The sequence below is a fragment of the Bacillus rossius genome, chromosome 1 (assembly GCF_032445375.1).
Source record: "Bacillus rossius redtenbacheri isolate Brsri chromosome 1, Brsri_v3, whole genome shotgun sequence".
In the NCBI taxonomy this organism is placed as follows: domain Eukaryota; kingdom Metazoa; phylum Arthropoda; class Insecta; order Phasmatodea; family Bacillidae; genus Bacillus; species Bacillus rossius.
In genome coordinates, this window is record NC_086330.1 from 85003583 (window position 1) to 85029453 (window position 25871).

General features: G+C 40.0%; 1 protein-coding gene across 1 annotated transcript in view; it reads left to right on the forward strand.

The window, feature by feature from the left end:
• The window catches only part of LOC134529297 (glutamate receptor 1-like), a 224119-nt gene that overhangs the window by 88006 nt on the left and 110242 nt on the right, over window positions 1–25871 (forward strand). Inside the window, exon 3 of the mRNA XM_063363208.1 lies at window positions 25626–25753. Coding sequence (XP_063219278.1) covers window positions 25626–25753 — 128 coding nt within the window. The remainder of the gene's footprint in view (window positions 1–25625; window positions 25754–25871) is intronic.

The window sequence follows — 25871 nt, forward strand, 5'->3', positions numbered from 1 at the left end:
TCTGTGTTAATGAAGGATCTGGATGCCAAGTACGGCCGTGTAGCGGCGAGGAGCCCCTGGCAGTGTGCGTGTAGGCTTACCCGCACGGCACAGTTGCGTTGTTGTTGCCTATTGTTGGGCTCGCAGGGGTTCGGCTGTCAAGCGGCCTGAAGTTCGTGTTCCTTGGCTTCGTCATCGGAGCTGACCTAGTAACTCGGGATAAGAAGTCACTTCCTGTAATTATGCACTTTTGAAAGCCTCCCTTGCTTATATTTCATACCGTCACGTGCCAATGTCGCGAAGAATGGGACTTTGTTCAGAACAAGTGAAAATGTTTAAGTGCCCAAAATAATTTTTTTTGTGAATGATTGTGTTTGAGTTACAATCTTGTAATCCTACAGAACTTTACGATATCTACAAAAGCTTATATTAATATCGAAAGCGGCTTGGCACTCTTTCTAATCATTCCAGAATGTCTAGCAGGTTGAGTTCCACTCAAAAAGGTTTTTTTTTTTAGTTTGGCTTTTGTATAAATAAATTATAGAAGTTTTAAATAACAAACCAATTACACTTATTATAGGTGTATCCAATAATAAAACTGAGTCGATAGTGGAATACAAACCATAAACCAAATACAACTGACAATTAAAAAAAGTATTTATATGGATTTTATATTACTATGCTTGCCTATCTAAAAAAAATGTCTTTGTTGTTTTATTTATTCTACTATATACTTATCATTATGCTTAACAAAGAACACCATTTTTGGATAGTTATATCTTAAGTCATATTCATCCGACTACGGCATTTGAATTGAATTATAATGTTATTAATGTGGAAGTGACAGAGGATTTCAATAGAACTAAATAAATAGGAAAATTTAACACATCAAATAACTTGTTTTACTTAATAAGACGATTATATCAAACAGCACCTACCTTGCTTCTTACCTTTAAGTGTTTTTTTTTCTTCGTATTCGGGTTAAAGTTTTTAAAACTTTTTTATTTAATATTTTCCGTTTTAACCTGTCATGCGACAACAAAAAGACGAGTGATATAATAGCTTCAGTGAAACATACTTAATAATGAAACATTATAGACAAGGACATTCATGATAAAACAATTGCTCAGTACAGGGAATAGGATAAAGTAAAACGCCTTCTTTATCCGCGCGTACCGTCAACGCTGCGAGATACAGCATAGGCGTAGTTAATATGAGTATGTGTGAAATGTAAGCTTAGTACTAAAGGTGAAAGTTTGTAAGAAAATGTGAGGATGAGAGGGAGGTGTGTGAGTGTGTGTAGTGAAGATAAGATGTATTTTATCTTGCTGTACATAATTTTAATTTTTTTATTATACTCTACTATATATTAACATATGAATATACATTACAAAAATAGATAAAATAAGATAAATGGGTATTTACTTATTATTAAGCAGACTCAATACTTCTCAGCCTTTCCAACTCCATCAAAGACGCTGAATCATGAGGGTTGCATTAAAGTTTCCGCGGGTTCAGATCGCTAATAAATAAACCCTCCAATGTTCTTACCGTACTAAATGCAATTGAAACTTGGTCCTTTGCAAAAATACGTTTTCCAAAGTAAAAAAAAGGAAAGAAATTGGTTAAAATCGGGGTTTACAAGGTAAAATCGACTACTCCTATTGTTGAAGTCGGTAAAAATGTAGCCTATGTTCCTAGGGCCATAATAACGAAACGATTGACACCTTATTAATCAAAATCGGATGAATAGTATAGGGTCTACGGAGGAACATATGTAAATAAAAACATACATACATAGACTGCTAAAATCATAACCCTTCCATTTGGCTTCCCCGTAGTCGGGTAAAAAGGATGAAAATTAAAATGCACAGAAAACAAGCTAAATCAGCCGATGTCAAAAAATTAAAAATATTTAATGAACAGATAATTATGTGGAAATATTTAGTCAAAACATTAACAAAACACAGACGGGCACAGTGTGCTAACAACGACGAGACAGTAGAATAAAGGAGAATAACTAAATGCAATAAAACTACCTTCGACAAATCAGACAAACCCAACTATGATACTATTAAGATAATGTGGACAATACGACAACACAGAGACACACAGGCGAAAAAACTAGATACTGGACACCACAGCACCGACACCACAGACGAACACAGTAATCTTCCTAAGATCAAATTTTCAAATTTTTGAGAAATTAGATCTGTTCCCATCCTCAGGCACAAACAGACGGATAGAGGACACTGGAATAAAGGTGGTATATATACAACAAAATTCTGTTGAAAAATCATCTGGTTCATTGATGATTCATTTCGTCAGTGACTTTTATGAAAAAAATAAGACAATTGGGAACGAATGACGCAGTAAGGACAGTTTTTAAGTATAATTCCCAGTTAACAGCATTATCACCGGAGTAAAAACCAACCACAGGCTAGTTTCAATGTCAGATCTATGTTTATAATGCATTAAAAAACTAACTGAGCCTTTCCAACAATAATAAAGAACACAAAAACATATAAAGAAGGGTGAAACTAAAAAATCTAGACTTGCTGAACATGCATGGGACAGTGCTTCTCAACTCACACAGGAAGAACACCTAATAAAAGGAAAATAAAAAAAAACAGGCATTTATTGACAGCAATAGAAAAGTTATCGTTCAACAAAGTATTGAATGGAAAAATATACGGATACTTTTAATTGAGACAGAAACAAGGTAACCACAAAAAAAAAAAACCATTAGCCAACCATATACCCTTTTAGCAAGACACCAGCCAATAACATCAGCTCTCAGGTTTACGGCCAATCAGAAGATTGTTCTTCTGTCAATGGCTGCTCAAGGAGAGAGAGTCCAGTGTCCTCTATCAGTCTGTTTGTGACTGATGACGAGAGCAGATATAAATTCCCATAACGTTGCAACTTTTGTTTTAGGAAGCCTGCTGAGTTCGTCTGTGCTGTCGTCGTTGTGGTGTCACGTCGCTGGGTTTGCCTGTGCTGTCATCGTTGTGGTGTCACGTCGCTGGGTTCGCCTGTGCTGTCGTCGTTGTGGTGTCACGTCGCTGGGTTCGCCTGTGCTGTCGTCGTTGTGGTGTCACGTCGCTGGGTTCGCCTGTGCTGTCATCGTTGTGGTGTCACATCGCTGGGTTCGTCTGTGCTGTCATCGTTGTGGTGTCACATCGCTGGGTTCGCCTGTGCTGTCGTCGTTGTGGTGTCACGTCGCTGGGTTCGCCTGTGCTGTCGTCGTTGTGGTGTCACGTCGCTGGGTTCGCCTGTGCTGTCATCGTTGTGGTGTCACATCGCTGGGTTCGCCTGTGCTGTCATCGTTGTGGTGTCACATCGCTGGGTTCGCCTGTGCTGTCGTCGTTGTGGTGTCACGTCGCTGGGTTCGCCTGTGCTGTCGTCGTTGTGGTGTCACATCGCTGGGTTCGCCTGTGCTGTCATCGTTGTGGTGTCACGTCGCTGGGTTCGCCTGTGCTGTCGTCGTTGTGGTGTCACATCGCTGGGTTCGCCTGTGCTGTCATCGTTGTGGTGTCACGTCGCTGGGTTCGCCTGTGCTGTCGTCGTTGTGGTGTCACGTCGCTGGGTTCGCCTGTGCTGTCATCGTTGTGGTGTCACATCGCTGGGTTCGCCTGTGCTGTCGTCGTTGTGGTGTCACGTCGCTGGGTTCGCCTGTGCTGTCATCGTTGTGGTGTCACGTCGCTGGGTTCGCCTGTGCTGTCATCGTTGTGGTGTCACGTCGCTGGGTTCGCCTGTGCTGTCATCGTTGTGGTGTCACGTCGCTGGGTTCGCCTGTGCTGTCATCGTTGTGGTGTCACATCGCTGAGTTCGCCTGTGCTGTCATCGTTGTGGTGTCACATCGCTGGGTTCGCCTGTGCTGTCGTCGTTGTGGTGTCACGTCGCTGAGTTCGCCTGTGCTGTCATCGTTGTGGTGTCACGTCGCTGGGTTCGCCTGTGCTGTCGTCGTTGTGGTGTCACGTCGCTGGGTTCGCCTGTGCTGTCATCGTTGTGGTGTCACATCGCTGGGTTCGCCTGTGCTGTCATCGTTGTGGTGTCACATCGCTGGGTTCGCCTGTGCTGTCGTCGTTGTGGTGTCACGTCGCTGAGTTCGCCTGTGCTGTCATCGTTGTGGTGTCACGTCGCTGGGTTCGCCTGTGCTGTCGTCGTTGTGGTGTCACGTCGCTGGGTTCGCCTGTGCTGTCATCGTTGTGGTGTCACGTCGCTGGGTTCGCCTGTGCTGTCATCGTTGTGGTGTCACGTCGCTGGGTTCGCCTGTGCTGTCATCATTGTGGTGTCACGTCGCTGGGTTCGCCTGTGCTGTCATCGTTGTGGTGTCACATCGCTGAGTTCGCCTGTGCTGTCATCGTTGTGGTGTCACGTCGCTGGGTTCGCCTGTGCTGTCATCGTTGTGGTGTCACGTCGCTGGGTTCGCCTGTGCTGTCGTCGTTGTGGTGTCACGTCGCTGGGTTCGCCTGTGCTGTCATCGTTGTGGTGTCACATCGCTGGGTTCGCCTGTGCTGTCGTCGTTGTGGTGTCACGTCGCTGGGTTCGCCTGTGAGTTTCTGTGTTGTCGTTGCGTTGTCCACGTTATCTGTTTATTATTATTGTTAGGTTCATCTTTTTGTTGCTGTGTTGTCAAAGGTTGTATTTGGTCTTTGTGTACTCTCCTTGTCGCTACTTTGTAATCGTTGTTAGCCCAGTGTCCGTCTATGCTGTACTAAATATTTTGTATAATTTCTTCCGCGGAATTTTCTGTGATATTTATTTTATTTTTAATTTGATGACTTTGGCTAATATTAGCTTGTTTTTTTTTGTGTTTGCATGTTCATTTATTAAGTTCGTTATTGAGGTTTATAATGATATATAGTGTAACCACCAATGGCGTATGTCCAAAAGAACATCCTGAATCAATCTTACCCATTTCACAAACATTAAAAGAACATAAAGCCAGATGTTAAGAGAACAATTAGAAAACTAAATAATACCCATTAAATAGTGAAATTGCATAAAATATCATGCAAGACGATACAGAGACTGCAGGATACTGCATTTCAGGGTTGTATAAGTGATCAATATTTGGCATGAAACCGAGGTCTAATCTGCCAATAACAAAACACTTAGATGGTACTAAAATGAATTTAAGACTTTGAATAAAATTATATTCAAAAGTTATAATTATTTCCTCTTGTAACCGTAACTCAATAATTGCAGGGAAGTGAGAAGAAGGAGCATGACAACTAGGTGAAGAACAGTTGAGTCTCATACAATAGTCCGTTGGCGAGTCGCAGGCACCACAGCCTCTAAGGTCCTTGCAGATAGACCCCTCCTCCCTGCGCAAAGTGCGTCACCAACCCTCCCCTACCCTTCCAAGCGCGGGGCCACGTGGCATGCATACACCCCTCCCCCAAATAGCGCAGCCGCGCGGCGCACATATCTCCCGCTCGTGCGCGGAATGCACAAACCGTTTACCACGCCGCACTTTCTCACAACCCTCCCTCACCCCTCCCCTTCCCCATAGGCAAGCTGCTACGCACGAATTCTTATTAAATTAAACACATAACTCCAACTCCGCGCCACGGTTAATGAGAAGAAGTCATCATTTGTCTCACCACCTCCCACTCCTGCCCCGCTGCCATACACACACCAGCCCTGGGTTCACTAAGGGGCCAGCCACGCAGAGTCAACAACATGGCGATATCTAGCCAGAAGTAAGTACACGTTGCTGTCAGGGCGCCTTCACACAGTCCTCTTGCAGTGTTGCCAGAGTGCCATTCCTCTCCCATCTGTCGGGAGCAGTGTTGCCAGTCACACACCAGCCCTGGGTTCACGAAGGGGCCAGCCACGCAGAGTCAACAACATGGCGATATCTAGCCAGAAGTAAGTACACGTTGCTGTCAGGGCGCCTTCATACAGTCCTCTTGCAGTGATGCCAGAGTGCCATTCCTCTCCCATCTGTCGGGAGCAGTGTTGCCAGTCACACACCAGACCTGGGTTCACTTAGAAGCCAGCCACGCACAGAGTCAACAACATGGCGATATCTAGCCAGAAGTAAGTACACGTTGCCATCAGGGCGCCTTCACAGTCCTCTTGCAGTGTTGCCAGAGTGCCATGCCGCTCCCAGCTGTCGGGAGCAGTGTTGCCAGTCACACACCAGCCCTTGGTTCACCTAGGGGCCAGCCAAGCACAGAGTCAACAACATGGCGATATCTAGCCCAGCAGTAAGTACACGTTGCCGTCAGGGCGCCTTCACACGGTCCTCTTGCAGTGTTGCCAGAGTTCCATGCCGCTCCCATCTTCGGGAGCAGTGTTGCCAGTCACACACCAGCCCTGGGTTCACTTAGAAGCCAGCCACGCACAGAGTCAACAACATGGCGATATCTAGCCAAAAGTAAGTACACGTTGCCTTCAGGGCGCCTTCACACTCCTCTTGCAGTGTTGCCAGAGTGCCATGCCGCTCCCAGCTGTCAGGAGCAGTGTTGCCAGTCACACACCAGCCCTGGGTTCACTAAGGGGCCAGCCAAGCACAGAGTCAACAACATGGCGATATCTAGCCCAGCAGTAAGTACACGTTGCCGTCAGGGCGCCTTCACACGGTCCTCTTGCAGTGTTGCCAGAGTTCCATGCCGCTCCCATCTTCGGGAGCAGTGTTGCCAGTCACACACCAGCCCTGGGTTCACTTAGAAGCCAGCCACGCACAGAGTCAACAACATGGCGATATCTAGCCAGAAGTAAGTACACGTTGCCTTCAGGACGCCTTCACACGGTCCTCTTGCAGTGTTTCCAGAGTTCCATGCCGCTCCCAGTAGTCAGGAGCAGTGTTGCTAACTATTTTAAAACATGTGTATTACGAGTATAGTAGTATGTAAATGACGGAACTGAAACTGGCTTCTGGCTGTGGATTGATGATTGTCGGTCCGCCATCTTGGATTGTGACGTCACGGCGGCCATCTTGGATGACCTTGACCTTCGACCTTGACCTTGAATTTTATCCTCAAAACTTGCCAAAATTGGGCAAAAATTGCCCAAAATTCCTCAAAAATCGCCAAAATTTCAATTATTGTGGAAAAAAATTCTGCCAAATAATCTCAAAAAATTCTACAAATTAAAAATTTCTCTTTTCGAGGGAAAAATTTCCCGTTTCGAGGAAAAATTTTCCGTTTTTAGTCCTTAAAAATCCCAGCGGCTGAAAATTCCTAAAACTGGCTTAAAACTCCTAAGAGTTAGCCGCTTATAAGCCATTTCTAGGAATAAGGATACCATGACCGACATTTCGAATTATGACGTCACCGTTGCAATTTCCGTTACGGTCGCCATCTTTAACTTTTTTAATTATAATCCGATTTTAACGGAAAAAATTTAAAATTTATAAAAAAATTCACTTAATAAAATTTTAATAATTTTTTTATAAAAAAAATATACTTTTACGACACGGAGCTCGGAGTCCTCGGTTCGAACCCGACGAGGTCAAAAAAAATTAAAAATACCGACAGGCTCCTTCCCCCGCGGTGGCTGCAGGCAGACTGACTTTCTCCCACCAATTTTTTTTTCATAGCACATATATCGCCAGTGAGCATGACGTCATGTCCGCCATCTTGTCTTCGATGTTGGAAGCCATCATCATTGTATCGTCGGCGAGAGTGCGCTGACGCCATGTTAGTTTAATTCTTACCCGCTAGAGTGCAGTAATCATTTATTAATAAGGTGCCCGCCATCTTGAAATTTGGCCGCCATCTTGAAAATCCGTAATTTTAATGCTAGAGATTCGGGAAATATTCAAAAATTCATTAAATAAATTGTCAATAAATGTATTGATTGATTGGATCGACTAAGGTCCTTGGTTCGATCCCTGGCCGATAAAAAACAACATTAATTTAAAAAAAAACTAAAAAAGTTTTAGGTTTGAGAAAATAAAAACACCACAAGTTCTTTTAAAAAAATTTTATTACATAAATTCAATACACTACTACAAGTACAAAAAAAACACTGACAAATTACGAAAGCCTTTTGGATTCCTCGATTCAAACAGTCTTCTTATTGTACGGACTAAGCCTTTTACATGACTTTAAATGTCTATCCGATCCGTTCATCACCACAGCCAAAGACAGACTGATGTTCATAACACTTATATAGTCTCATTAGCCCGTACAACACATGAGCCAAATCAATTACCATGTTCATTATACGTCTCGGAGCATTTTTTATAATGACGATGTAAGCTATCGAGACGTAAAATTAGTTTATTGCACTTATTGCACTGAAATTGTATTCTTCGAACATTATTAGAACAACCGCTTCTTTCATGTCTGCGAGCATTTGAGGTGATAGTAAATGATGCACCACAGTATTTGCACTGATGCGAAGTAAGCTCTTCATTAATTGAAGTATTCAATGCTGATGAAACTTTAGCTGATAGTGGAACAGCACATATCGAAGTCTCCTCCAGTGTTGTCAGAGGCGTTGCCAACGGGATCTGCTCCAATATCGTCGGCGCCGACGTCATGGTTCCCGTAGGCGATGGTACATCCTCCATCGAGTACGTCGTTAAAGTCGGTAAAGATGCCATCGAAGTCTCAAGAACAGGCAATTACACGACTTATGCACCAGAAGAAACAAACTAGGTGATCCGTACACCGTCGACGGCAGTAACAAACTGAGCGTCCTGATGTCTAGGACTCGTTTATATACATTAACCGGTTTGAATAATACGCTAGTCAAATCAAGAACAATTTACTAAAATACTAGAGTCAAAACAACATAAAAAAATAGAAGCACCATCAACAAAAAAGGAAGCACATTTGGAAGCACCTTCAAAAAAGGAAAAACAATAGGAAGCACCGACTACGAAATGACAGCACATTTGGAAGCACTGACAACGAAAAGGCAGCACATTTGGCAGCACCATCAAAAAAACAGGAAGCACATTTGGAAGCACCTTCAAAAAATGAAAAACAATAGGAAGCACCGACTACGAAAAGGCAGCACATTTGGAAGCACCGACAACGAAAAGGCAGCACATTTGGCAGCACCGACAACGAAAAGGCAGCACATTTGGAAGCACCGACTACGAAAAGGCAGCACATTTAACAGCACCGACAACGAAAAGGCAGCACATTTGGAAGCACCGACAACGAAATGGCAGCACATTTGGAAGCACCGACTACGAAAAGGCAGCACATTTTGAAGCACCGACTACGAAAAGGCAGCACATTTGGCAGCACCGACAACGAAAAGGCAGCACATTTGGAAGCACCGACAACGAAAAGGCAGCACATTTGGCAGCACCGACAACGAAAAGGCAGCACATTTGGAAACACCGACTACGAAAAGGCAGCACATTTGGAAGCACCGATAGCGAAATGGCAGCACATTTGGAAGCACCAACTACGAAAAGGCAGTACATTTGGAAGCACCGACAACGAAAAGGTAGCACATTTGGCAGCACCGACAACGAAAAGGCAGCACATTTGGAAGCACCGACTATGAAAAGGCAGCTCATTTGGCAGCACCGACAACGAAAAGGCAGCACATTTGGAAGCACCGACTACGAAAAGGCAGCACATTTGGAAGCACCGACAACGAAAAGGCAGCACATTTGGCAGCACCGACAACGAAAAGGCAGCACATTTGAAAGCACCGACAACGAAAAGGCAGTACATTTGGAACACCATCATCGAAAAGGTAGAACATTTGGAAGCTCCATCAACAAAAAAAAAAAGGCTAAAAAGGAAGCACAAGTTACGAGATCTAAGTCTTAGTTAGAAATCAGAATACAAGAAAAAAAACATTAAATTATTATAATTTAAATTATTTATTTATTGTTTTACATTACACAAATGCAAGTAAAACAAGCCATTATTGTATGTAGCCAGCATTCCTCAGTTCCTTGAGTATGAAGGATATTTCTTTGATGCACGAATAGTTCCTGCACAAAGCGATCCATGTAGAAGTCTTAGCCGGTCAACCAATATGTTTGGATCTTTCCATGATGTGTAATCATTCTCTTCTACCACCATCTTCCCTGCACCCTTATAATAAATATTATGATCTCTGGTGTCTTCCGTTTTACCACCAACCTCAGGGTAACTTTCATGTTTGAGACGGTGATCATCACAAGCTTGATCAGATTTATTTAATATATCACGTCGTTTCCACCGTTTCGGTATCAGGACACCGCCACATTCTTCGATCTTGGCAGCTTTAGGTGCTTCATCATAGTCTATGTCTTTGTCAACAGCCTCAGAGTCACTGTAACAATTACCGTAGAAGGAATCGTCTTCACCCAATTTACCGTAATAATTCGATGTTGATGATGTTGAAGTGTCTTCATCGTCTTCATGCTTCCTTTTTATGAGTCCATAATTTTTACAAAGTAGGAAAGATCTACTTGAATTCGGCTGGAATATATTCTCACTTTTCACGTTAAGGATTCTTCCATTGTCTTCATTCTTCCGTAAATCATCAACCTCCTTCAATTTAAGTTCTTTGTCGAGATCGGAAGAGCCAAGAAAATTATTGTCGTAATGTAGATCACTCCTCCTTAGGCTAGTAGATTCATCGTTGTCCTCTAGCTTGTACGCAGGCTTGGCGCTACAAGTTCCGCCATGTCTTTTTAGGCTCTCTCTCCGCGTGAACGACTTGCTACATCGAACACAACTTATCATATTGCGCAGTGGATTTTTAACACAGTCATTCTTCTCGTGTTGTCTTTTATTCTTTCTCAAGATAAACTCTTTACTGCAAAACTTACACATATGTTCTTTCGATACAGCGTCAGATCCCAAATCGGAATTCATATTAGTTACTGAGACTAATGCCAGATACCAATTGAGTGTTTTAAATTAGATTCAATACTTAAATAGAAATTTTTTCATATTTCATCAGCGAGAATTAATATATCTCATGCAAAAGTACTTTGTGCATGTAGTTGTCGGTGGTAAAACGGAAGACACCGGAGGTCATAATATTTATTATAAAGGTGCAAGGAAGATGGTGGTAGAAGAGAATGATTACACATCATGGAAAGATCCAAACATATTGGTTGACCGGCTAAGACTTCTACATGAATCGCTTTGTGCAGGAAACTATTCGTGCATCAAAGAAATATCCTTCATACTCAAGGAACTGAGGAATGCTGGCTACATACAATAATGGCTTGTTTTACTTGCATTTGTATAATGTAAAGCAATAAAATAAATAATTTAAATTATAATAATTTAATGTTTTTATTTCTTGTATTCTGATTTTCAACTAAGACTTAGATCTCGTAACTTGTGCTTCCTTTTTGCCTTTTTTTTGTTGATGGAGCTTCCAAATGTTCTGCCTTTTCGATGATGGTGCTTCCAAATGTGCTGCCTTTTCGTTGTCGGTGCTTTCAAATGTGCTGCCTTTTCGTTGTCGGTGCTGCCAAATGTGCTGCCTTTTCGTTGTCGGTGCTTCAAAATGTGCTGCCTTTTCGTAGTCGGTGCTTCCAAATGTGCTGCCTTTTCGTTGTCGGTGCTGCCAAATGTGCTGCCTTTTCGTTGTCGGTGCTTCTAAATGTGCTGCCTTTTCGTAGTCGGTGCTTCCAAATGTGCTGCCTTTTCGATGACGGTGCTTCCAAATGTACTGCCTTTTCGTAGTCGGTGCTTCCAAATGTGCTGCCATTTCGTTGTCGGTGCTTCCAAATGTGCTGCCTTTTTGTAGTCGGTGCTTCCAAATGTGCTGCCTTTTCGTTGTCGGTGCTGTCAAATGTGCTGCCTTTTCGTAGTCGGTGCTTCCAAATGTGCTGCCTTTTCGTTGCCGGTGCTGCCAAATGTGCTGCCTTTTCGTTGTCGGTGCTTCCAAATGTGCTGCCTTTTCGTTGTCGGTGCTGCCAAATGTGCTGCCTTTTCGTAGTCGGTGCTTCCAAATGTGCTGCCTTTTCGTAGTCGGTGCTTCTAAATGTGCTGCCATTTCGTTGTCGGTGCTTCCAAATGTGCTGCCTTTTCGTTGTCGGTGCTGTCAAATGTACTGCCTTTTCGTAGTCGGTGCTTCCAAATGTGCTGCCTTTTCGTTGTCGGTGCTGCCAAATGTGCTGCCTTTTCGTTGTCGGTGCTTCCAAATGTGCTGCCTTTTCGTAGTCGGTGCTTCCTATTGTTTTTCCTTTTTTGAAGGTGCTTCCAAATGTGCTTCCTTTTTTGTTGATGGTGCTGCCATGTGTTGCCTTTTCGTTGTCGGTGCTTCCAAATGTGCTGCCTTTTCGTAGTCGGTGCTTCCTATTGTTTTTACTTTTTTTGAAGGTGCTTCCAAATGTGCTTCCTTTTTTGTTGATGGTGCTTCTATTTTTTTAATGTTGTTTTGACTCTAGTATTTTAGTAAAATGTTCTTGATTTGACTAGCGTATTATTCAAACCGGTTAATGTATATAAACGAGTCCTAGACATCAGGACGCTCAGTTTGTTACTGCCGTCGACGGTGTTCGGATAACCTAGTTTGTTTCTTCTGGTGCATAAGTCGTGTAATTGCCTGTTCTTGAGACTTCGATGGCATCTTTACCGACTTTAACGACGTACTCGATGGAGGATGTACCATCGCCTACGGGAACCATGACGTCGGCGCCGACGATGTTGGAGCAGATCCCGTTGGCAACGCCTCTGACAACACTGGAGGAGACTTCGATATGTGCTGTTCCACCATCAGCTGAAGTTTCATCAGCATTGAATAATTCAATTAATGAAGAGCGTACTTTGCATCAGTGCAAATACTGTGGTGCATCATTTACTATCACCTCAAATGCTTGCAGACATGAAAGAAGCGGTTGTTCTAATAATGTTCAAAGAATACAATTTCAGTGCAATAAGTGCAATAAACTAATTTCTCGTCTCGATAGCTTACATCGTCATTATAAAAAATGCTCCGAGACGTATAATGAACATGGTTATTGATTTGGCTCATGTGTTGTACCGGCTAATGAGACTATATAAGTGCTATGAACTTCGGTCCATCTCAGGCTGTGGTGATGAACGGATCGGATAGACATTTAAAGTCATGTAAAAGGCTTAGTCCGTACAATAAGAAGACTGTTTGAATCGAGGAATCCAAAAGGCTTTGGTAATTTGGCAGTGTATTTTTTGTACTTGTAGTAGTGTATTGAATTTATGTAATAAAATTTTTTTAAAAGAATTTGTGGTGTTTTGATTTTCTCAAACCTAACACTTTTTTAATTTTTTTTAAAAATTAAAGTTGTTTTGTATCGGCCAGGGATCGAACCAAGGACCTTAGTCGATCCAATCAATCAATACATTTATTGACAATTTATTTAATGAATTTTTGAATATTTCCCGAATCTCTAGCATTAAAATTACGGATTTTCAAGATGGCGGCCAAATTTCAAGATGGCGGGCACCTTATTAATAAATGATTACTGCACTCTAGCGGGTAAGAATTAAACTAACATGGCGTCAGCGCACTCTCGCCGACGATACAATGATGATGGCTTCCAACATCGAAGACAAGATGGCGGACATGACGTCATGCTCACTGGCGATATATGTGCTATGAAAAAAAAATTGGTGGGAGAAAGTCAGTCTGCCTGCAGCCACCGCGGGGAAAGGAGCCTGTCGGTATTTTTAATTTTTTTTGACCTCGTCGGGTTCGAACCGAGGACTCCGAGCTCCGTGTCGTAAAAGTATATATTTTTTTAAAAAATTATTAAAATTTTATTAAGTGAATTTTTTTATAAATTTTAAATTTTTTCCGTTAAAATCGGATTATAAATAAAAAAAGTTAAAGATGGCAACCGTAACGGAAATTGCAACGGTGACGTCATAATTCGAAATGTCGGTCATGGTATCCTTATTGCTAGAAATGGCTTATAAGCGGCTAACTCTTAGAAGTTTTAAGCCAGTTTTAGGAATTTTCAGCCGCTGGGATTTTTAAGGACTAAAAACGGGAAATTTTCCCTCGAAACGGGAAATTTTTCCTTTCGAAAAGAGAAATTTTTAATTTGTGGAATTTTTTTGAGATTATTTGGCAGATTTTTTTTTCCACAAAAATTGAAATTTTGGCGATTTTTGAGGAATTTTGAGCAATTTTTGCCCAATTTTGGCAAGTTTTGAGGATCAAATTCAAGGTCAAGGTCAAAGGTCAAGGTAATCCAAGATGGCCGCCGTGACGTCACAATACAAGATGGCGGACCGACAATCATCAATCCACAGCCAGAAGCCAGTTTCAGTTCCGTTATTTACATACTACTAAGTATATATTTCTTTCTCAATTATATTACTTTTTAGAATTTTCTATTTCAGTAAAAATATTACAGGCATAGCTGTTATAAAGTTACAATGCATTTGATAAGACATATGAAATACATCAGCGTAGCATTGATCCCAATAATCTCCGTCTGTAAGCTATATTTTGTTTTTAGAGTTTTATATTGTCTGGTTTACTTGAGCTGTTTGTCAAATATCGTCACCACATATCATACAGTACGTGTGGTAAAATTTTAATTTCCTTCTTATTTTTTCGTATTCAGAAATAATGTATGTTAAATGTTTAAACTTTCCATAACCTCAGTAACTCTATCTTTCCGTACTATCGTGCAATTCAAATTATACTGAATAAAGTACAGTAAGTTGCACTATGGTTGACAAGCTTAACCGATAACTGGTATATTTCATAGGTCACTAAATTTTCCTTCGTACAATACAGTTTATTTTTCCTCGTTCTGCAAGAAGAAGACAATTGGAAAGTATTCAAAGAGAACCAACTCCTAAATGTCTCGAGGGAAGACTGCAGTATGATAACCAACATAAATTTCTGGTTCTTGCATGCATATAATTAAGACAATTTAAAAATTGTTAGAGCATCTTGTGTAAACCTTTAGTAAAGCTATCACGATTAGTTTAGGTCCTGGTTGTGTTAGACACTATTATAACAGGTTCAATACACGTTTAGAGGGTAAGGAACTAATGTGTGGTCCAGTCATTGCAGTGTTTTGAAATTCAAACAGAGCTTACTTTTTGTAAACCTCACACTGCATCTTGCTCGTTTGTCGGTGTGTCCCAGTCCACGGCTTTGCTTCAAGTTGGCAGCTTTGAGGTTTGGAGTTTATTAAAACCTAAAACCTATAACTTCTGGAACCCTTAACCTTTTTGTGCTATTTAAGGGGCAGCACCAACTCAAAGAAACGAGGCGTTCACAAACGAGGCGTGTCAGATAATCTGCGGGAGGAACGAAAAATGTCCTGTGGTGAGAAACCGTCCACGAATCTGCCTTCTGTGATTTCGGGAAACCACGGTAAAAGTAAATAGAATGTAACAAACGGTATTCAAACTCAGGTCCTCTGGAGTGGCAGTGCAGCGCTATATCCTTACACCAGCAGGGACGTAACTAGACTAATTTTCACCCGGGGAATGAACTTATCTTGGCACCGCCTTTTATCTTTTATTTTGATTTTCAAAAAATTAAACCCAAAAATTTCCGGAAAACATTTCTTATCGCCACCACATATTTGTTCCCCTATTTCAAATAGTATTGATTCAACTTTAATGGTAAATAATTACCTATATTTATTTGCAGTAATTTTATTTTTCATACATCGCATGTTTAATAGTACGTGAAAAATACAAGTTTTTAAATATTTGACGGTATTTATGTATGTATAATTCAATACAATTTATTCAGTTCATCTGCCTAAAACAATGTTTTATGTATTTTAACGTTACAACATTCAAATAAATATCTAAAGTAAAAATTACTCCGCCAGTTTATCGTCCCCCTAAATGCTGTGACTGGGGCGTTACGTCACTGTAAAGCCACATCGCTCGGCCTGCAGCTGTGTGGGTGCCTGGCCAGGAGAGCGCGGGATGAGGCTAGTAGAGAAAAGACGGTGGTTCTGGCGCAGTGCGATCGCCGCTTTATGACCAAGCATATCGATGGTGCACATACATGGTATAGCTCATCCTTACCACTCTAAAGGAGCTGGCGAGGTCGTCCGGTACAACATGCTGGGGGGGGGGGGGAGGAGGGAAGGGGGCGCTGTACACACTGCCACCTCTGTATTGAAACTGTAAAAGGTACTGTGGCAGCAATAAAACCAGTGGCCCCATGCAACCAGCCAATGGAAGCGCGCGATGTATATTCCTTGACCTGGAGCGGCCTGTCAGCAGAGAGGGAAGTTCAAGAAAAGAGGACGATGAGTTAGCAGCGAGTCTTCAGTCCTGTTTAGGGGCTGCAAGAGTACCACATGACCACCAGTGGATAGTCGCGGAGTTGACTAAACATCGCATGGACAGTATATGTTTTATATGAGGTCATCAAATTGAATATATACCCGCAGAACTGAGCCGCGGGCCAGGTCCGAAAACACTCTCCTGAACTCCACACAGTGCCTCTGTGACATCAGTCTCAGTCACCACTCTTCCTAATCGTTTATTTTCCCCTTCAGTTTGGTTATTTAGCTACGGTTTTCTCTTCTGCATATGCGCTTTAACTCGTGACTTATCCTTCTTCATGTTACATGGTTATACCTCTCAACACGTATTAAAATAATGTGTGGCAGCTTCTCGCCCCTGAGTAAGCCACCACAACTTGAACACCTGTCTGGGAACAGCATCAATAAGAGTGAAAGATTTACGATTTGAATTTCCGCGAAAACGTCATTTTTTTGCACAACTACACATGTTGATCCATTAAACAGAGTTCCGGAAAACCAAAATTATTTAAAATACTACTAAAAGATTGAAGGAAATTGCTATCAATAAGAGCCTTATTTATAATCGAAGCATATAATTTTATTGCAACAATTATCTTCGTAACAGAGAAAATCCTAATCTTTGAACATAATGACGATAGAATTGAAAGTGATACATACTGCACTAACATTAAATATGTAATTATTAAATACATAATGCTACTTTACTAATACAATTTTTACAAACATTGAATAGTATTTAAATTTACTAGAATTTAATCTACAAAATCTCTCACAGTTTTTTTCTGAAAAAATACTTGGAATGCACCTAAAATTATATACGGCCTTTTACACACAAATCACAAGTTTATACATACAATTCTAAAATAAATCTACCTAAGTGAGCCGGGTCTTAAATATACATATACATACATACATACACACACACAGTTCTCAGTTCAGGATCGAGCCTTTTCGCCACTGTTCTAAAGAGAGGGGATATTTTTGCGTTCATTTTCGGTTTGGCCACATAAACACAAATAATATTTTTTTCAATACTGAACAAGAAAGTATTCCTCTTGCAATGTGCTCAACGTTTAGCTCTCGCCTAATCAATCGTAAAGTAGGCCTACTTCGTGTCCTGCCAACATTCGAATGGGAACATCTCTTCAACTGACAGTAGCACGCACTTTTTCAGGGGTAGCTAAAAATACAGCTGGCTTAACTTACTTGTATTTTAAAGTTCTCTGCACAAAAGAGGGTAAAATAACTAAGTACTCAAACCTAGTTGTTTGCCACGTACAGCACGCTCTTTAAGGCATGCCATGGCAAGTTATGTCCTCCTGTAGACGCCCTTAGCAAGGGCGCGTTAGCTTCCACCATTGCCGGCTATTCAGACGCAGAGAGTCGTGGTAATTCCAGCACACATTTCGCACTAACGCTATCAACTAGTGCGTAAATCTTTGGTCGAACGTGAGCGTGCATACACGCTCCAACCTCGCGCGCCTGTCAAAGGACACCCTTCACTGCAGTATTTTTTTTCAGTCTTGACGATGTCATACCGACCACCTCTCAACCACCCCTCTGTAGCAGTGGCGAATGCAACTAGTGTAGCAGGACACTCAATAAGTCTTTATTTTTACAAGTTAATTTCGAAACTAATTTGCAAATAACATTTCGGTAAAAACATATATCACTTTACGTAAAAGTGTTACTAAAAAATGCAAACAAAATTTAATGTAAAAACGGTAGATAAATATTAAAAGTTGTTACCAATTTTTGCAAAAATTCACCATGGTGTAATTTAAAGTTTTAAACACCGTAAAATAAACTTAACCCTAAAACTAAAAGAACATTTTAAAACATTTTACCTTGCTAAAAATAAAAAAAATCAATTCAATAGTAAAATAATTAAAAACGAGAATAAAAAATTAGTGTTTATAAACTGTCCAGGTGCCAATATCACAGAGGGCCTCAAATAAAAAAAAAAAGTTAAAAGCGAGTCTACTGAAGTTATTTAGGAATTAGAAGTAGCGCTTAAGTTAGTTAAAAGTTTTGCTAGTGTGACAAGTCTTGTTGAAACCCGAACCTTGTGTCAGCAGTCTTTGTTAGCGAGTGATTCACATACATCATGTCGTTGGAGTCGTAAGTTACCGTGTCTTAATGAGCTTAGGTAAGCATGTGTCGTGTATTGAGAGAAACTTGAGTGTTTCAAAGTGTTAAAAGAGTTTCACAGAGGTACTTGAGTTTTGTTGTTGGAGTTAGACACATGTCTAAAAAAAAAGGGAAGAATTTACAAAGGAAGTAAAGTTAAAGTTGTAAGCCACAATTCCCAGGAAGTTTGTATTTGTATAAGTACCTGAATAAATGCAATAAAAGAACAGGTCCACATTTCCTGAATATCGACCGTCAAACTACTGAAGTTGAAAACAGGGCCAGTCCTGGAAGCATATGTACTCCAAGAACAAAAGCACTGATAAACAGACAGAATGAGTAAACAATCGTGGCATGTTATAAGTAAACAAGCTCATCTAACTGGAATTACTCCGTCTTCAGTAAATGTGAGTAGATTGACAAAACATAACCACCAGGTAAAGGAAAATCAGTTCGTGTTAGTTTCCCTCTAAGATGGCCCTGTGAAAATTAAAGCGCTAGTGGACTTGCGCAAGACATGAAGTAAAATAAGGAGACGTTCTTTATTAAGTTCAAGAAGGTACGTGGATCAGTTGCGAAATAAATCCCGAATCAGTTATGACTTTGGGCAACAGTGAGTCGTTTATCAATTTAGGCCAGAAGTAAAAGTTTAAAGTAAGTTATTCAGTTGTCAGCACACGAAGTAACGAAGTGAATGAACTAGAAAAAAAAAACGAAATGCAATATAACTCTAAGTCAGAATCGTTAAAATTACATACAAAAATTAAAGAAAGGTTTTTCAGAAGAAATTTAAGTACAAGAGTAAATAAGTTGGAGGATAATTTAGAAAAAAATTAGAAAATAATGTCCAGAATTAAACAACACTGAAAGATTGTGAAAGCTGGTAACTACGTTAACAGGAAGTCAGCCCAGAAAAGTGAGTATACATTCCGGATAAGACCTCGAATCCAGTCGCCGGTAGAAACCCAAACAGGTTAACGAAGAAAAGAAAATGTCCGCCTTTGTCTTCAAGATCAGGCGTGAGTCTTCCCGTTTCAATTCCTATAAGAGAGAAAAATTTTCGAGTAGTGTTGTATTTACTGTAGCTTCAGAAATAAAATTACGTCAGTAGAAGTTCAGGTATTCTGTTCAATCGCCAAGACAGTGAGTACTTAGTTGTAATTAATCTGTATGTGTTTGCTTTGTCAGAAGAGTCTAATTTTTTGGGTGCCATGCTAAAATCAGTTACGAAAATGGTTGTAAGTCCTACAGAGAAATCAGCAGAATGAACCATAATTTTAATATTTTCTTAACTCAGTTAAATGGCTCCATCAGTATTGGTAAGACAGAAATGGAAAGCTTCACCTATTTGTTGCCAGAAAAAAAAACATGTTAATAACATATAGAAAAGAGGTTTATTTAACCTAGGAGGTAAAGTCATTAAAGCTTTGTTTGGTACCGCACATTCTGATGAACTGGAAATTCTGAATCAACGTCGGGGAACTCTGAATGTAAAGTCTAATAGTATTGCGACTGATGTCACTAATAATGGTACATAATCTTGAGAAGAAAAATCATTGAGAGTACTACAATTGTAAGGGAAATTGCCACAGATTACTTAAAAAAAATTGAATCGTGGTATAAGAATGTCAGTAAAAATATAAACAGAATTTATTTACTGTTTATTCAGAGTAGGTTTACAACAGATTTTAAGAGACAATGAAGTCCTTACCAATGCTCGTTTCAAATCTGGTAATTGAAGTCATGCTTTTGAAACCTGTGGCAACCACAAGTTCATTAGTGTGCTCATTAAACCTAATATGTTTTAGATATTTTGAATACTCAAAACAGTATAAGTTTTAAAAAATAGTAACACAGACTTGTTATATGTTTTTGTCCCCAGTTAATTGCAACATGATTTTTTGTTATGGAGCTCTGATAGAAGTTATTACAGTCTATTGCAGCGAGAACTGGCTAATTGTATAACGTGTACGGTATTACTCTTTGCAAAACTGAGTTTGTACTTTTTGACCGAAGTGAGCCGTCATGTGAAACCTAATAATTTATCGAAAAAGAATGTAAGTAATTGATATCTCTTAAATGTTTTGAATTTTACCAAACCTTTCTTAAAGAAAGATCACACTACATAGTTCTATGCAGTCGATAGTTCAATTGACGTCACAGTTTTTTGTAGAAATACTAAAGTAACAATGTGTTCTGCAACTTAAGCTATTTCCGGATATGGAATGTTTAGCAATGCCGTCTCTTGTAATTTGATATCAAATAGATTTAAAATTCTTTCTTCAGTAATCGATAGTTTGCACTTAAATAATAATCCAGCACAATTTATTGGTTGTTTACCTACTAACGTAACTTTAGACAAAAGTGTTTTATCTGACATTTCAAAGCACCTTGAAACCAATAGCAATAGTTTGCGGCGAATTAATTGTGAACTCTAGCTACACGAGTGTTTAAGCAATTTAGTTTGTGACACTGATTTACGGTTCTCGTGCCGTTTAGATAGATGCATGGGAACGTGTTGGTGTGGTGATATTGGCCAATATACTGCAAATTAGAAAAATATTTTGTGCAAAACATTGTAATTTGAACAAGTAAATCATCCTGAAAATAAATGTTTACGTAAACGTCTCGTACATATGCAAAAACAAATTATTCATAACTTTTTCATGCACACATAAACACACACGTACTGCGTATAAATTATTGTAAAATATTGTTATTGAGGAAAAAAAAAATATATTTTTAAATTTCAATGCATGGTTAAATTTTTTTGAAAAAGTCATTATTATTGATTTAGTATATTTTAAGATCGCTTTTTCTGAACGTTTCAATATGTTAGGAGAATTATTTTACTTTAGTGTGCGTTATGTTATCGTTTCCTTTATTGCGAGCATTTAAAGTTGTCTAATAAATGGATGTTTTCATGGCAATTTTTGTTTTGTTAGTGGATGAAGGTTTAAACTTTAGACACTGGTAACTAGGTGAAGTTTTTAAGGAAATTCAGTCCTGTTATGGAATATATGTGGTGTTTATATCCTGTTGACAACAGCAATTTTTCGCTTAATTTGTGTTTTTGTAGTTTTCTTCTACAGACATGCATGTGCTTAGCAATGGCGTATGTCCAAAAGCTTACATCAAGTGAAATTCACTTATGTTACTATAGTGGTGCTTGATAGTATGAATTCACTCTAAGGATTTTATATATCCATGTTCACACGGCTTAAAACTATAGCATGTATTGCACTGAAATGCATGGAAAAGTGGTATGCCTTCAAATGTAAGAGGAAATACTTAACATAGTGAAAAATATACATTCAACTATCGATATAGCATGTTTTATCATGCTTATTCACATTAAAAAAACAAAATTAATGCGAAAATAGTTTTTAGTAATACCATAGTGTGGAGCGGAAATATTAACCCCGTTAACAGAAAAAAAAATAGTATTAAATATGTTACGGGTGAAATGGAGGGCAGTTGAAAGAAACAAATTGGAGTGCATTCAGCAAGGAGATTTGCTCAAACCGGAAGAAACCATTAGAGGAATGAAAAAGGAATCGGCTGGAGCGTCGATCGAGAAGGGATTGCTTACCCTAGACTCACCTCAAGATGAAAAAAAAAAAGGTGTGGTTGGGGACAGAAGCAAAGATAAAAAAGGGAAAAATACGTTTGCATTGAGGAGACTCGGTCTTCCTTTGAGGATGAAGTAAATACAAGGAGGCAGTTCTCATCTCGCCCGTTCATGCACGGATACGCCCGAGAAATCAGTACCTTCTAGATTATGCTGTATTATATTGTATTTTTAAAATACACTTCCAAAATTTGGATAAATAGCCAGTATACGTAAAGGAGGAAGTAATTTAAAAGAACACATGTTTATAAATACTTGCGTGTATCTCTAGAACAGATAGCGTGAACAATAAGACATGCTGGATCCCTATTATGTGGGATGCCATATCGGTGATCGTGTGCATTGTACGCAACACATATTCCTGCTTTATCCAATTTACATAGAAGTGTTTTATGTGAGACTATCAAAAGCCTAGCAAGATCAAACATTACAACAACACATTTTTTTTATCTTGTTCTATGGCTTTCTGCATAAAGTTAGTTACTTTGCTTGTATTTAAACCTTTTTAAAACCCATTTTGACGTACAGATAGTATTTTGTTGTTATCTAAAAATGACACGAATTTTTTTCCATCGCATTTTTCTAAAATTGTTTGAGACTTTACTAAAACTCGAGATTGGTCTCAAATTTAAGGGTGCAGAGTTACCCTTTTTACGCAAGGGTATGGCAATCGCTTCTCTTTTGCCGTATAGAAAATATCCCCTAACTTAAACTTAAATTTGCTAATTAATCTATAGGTTATCACAAATTACTTTAGTGTAAATGTAGTATGTTTACTACATTAACAGTTTTCTTGTTAAACCCAAGTTATTATTGCTTTATTTTTACTTGTGAAATATGTGTTTGCATCACATAACGTGGCTTAAGTGTCAGACAGGGCGAAAGCCTCAAATTGTTTACAAAGATTAATAAACAATAGAGGTTTTTCCTTGCAGTATCCATGCCTGGGCTACACCCTGGTGACCGAGCGCTCAACTACCAGCTAATCACGGCAGGGTACCAGGTTTGGTACTCACCACGACCATCCACCGACATTTGGGGACGTGGACCGACCAGGAGTGCTTTCTCGGGGTGCTTTTCCGCTGCACACGCATTCTTTCACTGTATCATCGAGGACTGACGTCAAGAGGTCGTTTGGTTAACTGTTCAGACGTTCACCCCTCGGAGTGAGGTGACTCCCAGAGTCCAACCCTAAAGAGCATCCCACTCTTAGATGGCAGTGTGAAAGTAAATGGGCGCTTTTTCTCTCTAAGACATGCCAACTGCCGTAAGCGCTGTCCTGGTTTCTGCGCGCTCTGTTGCCAAACATAATAAGTACTTGAAATTGAAGTTCATAGGATATTGTTTATTTATCAAGTGAACATTACAATTTTCGTATGAATTCGTATCAATAAATGTGTGTGAATTGTTTCTTGTTTTGAGTTAACAAGGGGAGTTTTATTACAGATTCATGAGCGTGATAGTAGATATAGGCCTAAAACATTATAAATTACTTAAATGGATTCTTAAAATGCTTCCTGTATACTCAGGATTCTAACACCTCCAAAGGCCTCTCCCCACGAAACTTCTTTGTAACGTGTTAGATATCTGACAACAGTTGAGAGTAAAAGCGCCCATTTACTTTCACACTGCCATCTAAGAGTGGGATGCTCTTTAGGGTTGGACTCTAGGAGTCACCTCACTCCGAGGGGTGAACGTCTGAACAGTTATCCAAACGACCTCTTGACGTCAGTCCGCGATGAGACAGTGAAAGAATGCGTGTGCAGCGGAAAAGCACCCCGAGAAAGAACTCCTGGTCGGTCCACGTCCCCAAATGTCTGTGGATGGTCGTGGTGAGTACCAAACCTGGTCCCCTGCCGTGATTAGCTGGTAGTTGAGCGCTCGGTCACCAGGGTGTAGCCCAGGCATGCCTACTGAAAGGAAAAAACCTCTATTGTTTATTTATCTTTTTGAACCGATTGAGTGTATCGCCCTCTCTAGCACTTAGCCACGTTATGTGATGCAAATACATATTTCACAAGTAAAAATAAAGCTATAATAACTTGGGTTTAACAAGAAAACTATTAACATTTTATGTAAACATGTTACTAAACTTACCTACTTTCTACAAAGTATTTAAATGTTTCATGCATGTTACCAACAGTAAAGTTCATACTTATATTCTGTCACATTATATTTATAGCGCAATTAAGTAAGAACACATTAAATTATTTTTTACTTGGGTACAATATGAACATCGTTTTAGTTACAAACTCATTCATCATGGCTTAATATTGCACAGTATTTTACACTATTTTTCGCTACGAAATGTGCATGTGTCCTGTTGTACGCCTTTTTTTACGTTTAGTTTATTCTTGCATTCGATATATCTTTTACTTTATTTTATGTTGTACAAAGTAGTTGACTAGTTGAATATATATCTTCAGTTTCTTTTAAGATGCTTGTGTCAAACATTATATGAGAGGTTATGAAATGTTTTACAATGACATCAAACAATTATGATTGTAAATAATAACCATGGTTTTAATTAAAACTGATGCTTAGCACTGAGATCAGATCTCTGCGCCTAGGGTCTTCACACAGCTGATGGGTGTGGCGAGTGTTTCATATTGATATGGCTAGTGTTAACGAGGTTTCCTTGTATACACGACCTCCCCCCTTGCTGTAGCTGTGACGTCAGTCCCCACGTGGACACAGGGGGTCAGGGGTGGGGGTAGTCACCCCCGAGGCAGACTCCTCTCCACAGCGAACTCCCATTATCGGCAGAAAGTTGTCGGCGTGTGTATCGACTGTGGCGGAGGTGAGATCGCAGTGTTTGCAAAACCTTATGCCTCCTCACTTATCATCGGTAGGGGCTTTGCGCAGAACAATAAAATTATAGTGCTTATTAATAGACTTTAATGGATAAACCTGGATACATGAGGAACTTGTGTCCATGATAATGTATCACATGACAAAGATGTGCTTATGAAAGACAGTGTTTTTTTTATCTGTACCTCGGTTATTTGTTGTACAATAAACTCTGTAATAGTTATATTATTTCCAAAGAATTAGGTTTCATTAATTTTTTTCCCACGACACATTTGTGATTCACTGTTTTTTGATAAAATTATGTATATTACAACATCCTTGGAAACCATGGCAGGAAAACTAACTAAAAAAATAATTATTTATTTGATTCCTAAAGCCCTTTACCATATTTTCCAAATATTTAAATAATTGTACCTAATATCGGGAATCTGAATCGGCTATACATTAAGAATTATTACAATGAAAACATATACTCAAAAATATTTTTAACCTATATTATAGGCCTTCGTGGCAAGATTTACTTGCCCCATCTGGGCTCTTTGACTGAGACCATGTCCTTGTAAATTATGGATTGCCCGACTTTTCAGCGTGCCTTACTGCATCCATTTTCAAGGAGGATATACAACTGTAGGTCTGGTGTTCTGGCATAGCCTTTGTGTAGGGTCAACCACAGCCGAGCTATCATTGGTCCCTGTGGGTGGCAGTGATTGAAGGAGCATCTGACCAATCAGGATGAGGCTGCTTAGTTTATGCCGTAGCCTCAACCCAGCAGCCAAGAAGAAACTGATATTCTTGTTACAGTAATGATCTGTGAGGTCTGTAGGATGTGCCACACTGTGAAGTAAGTATTCAGGTGGTGTGCGGAGATACGTTTTGGTGTGTGTGGTGTGTTCGCAGTCTGCAACCAGTTCTCGAGGGGCGTGTTCTCGATGCTGGGCGCCGTCAGTCCCGACTCGTTCGACACACTGCACTCCTACAGCAACACCTTCCAGATGCCCTTCGTCACGCCCTGGTTCCCCGAGAAGGTGAGTGTCGGATATTCTTCAGTCACTGGACTCCAGGTGAATACGCGAGGGGGGAAAGGATGGAATGCATATTCCCACACCAACGAATGGAAAGATTTTCAAAGCAAACAATGGGCAA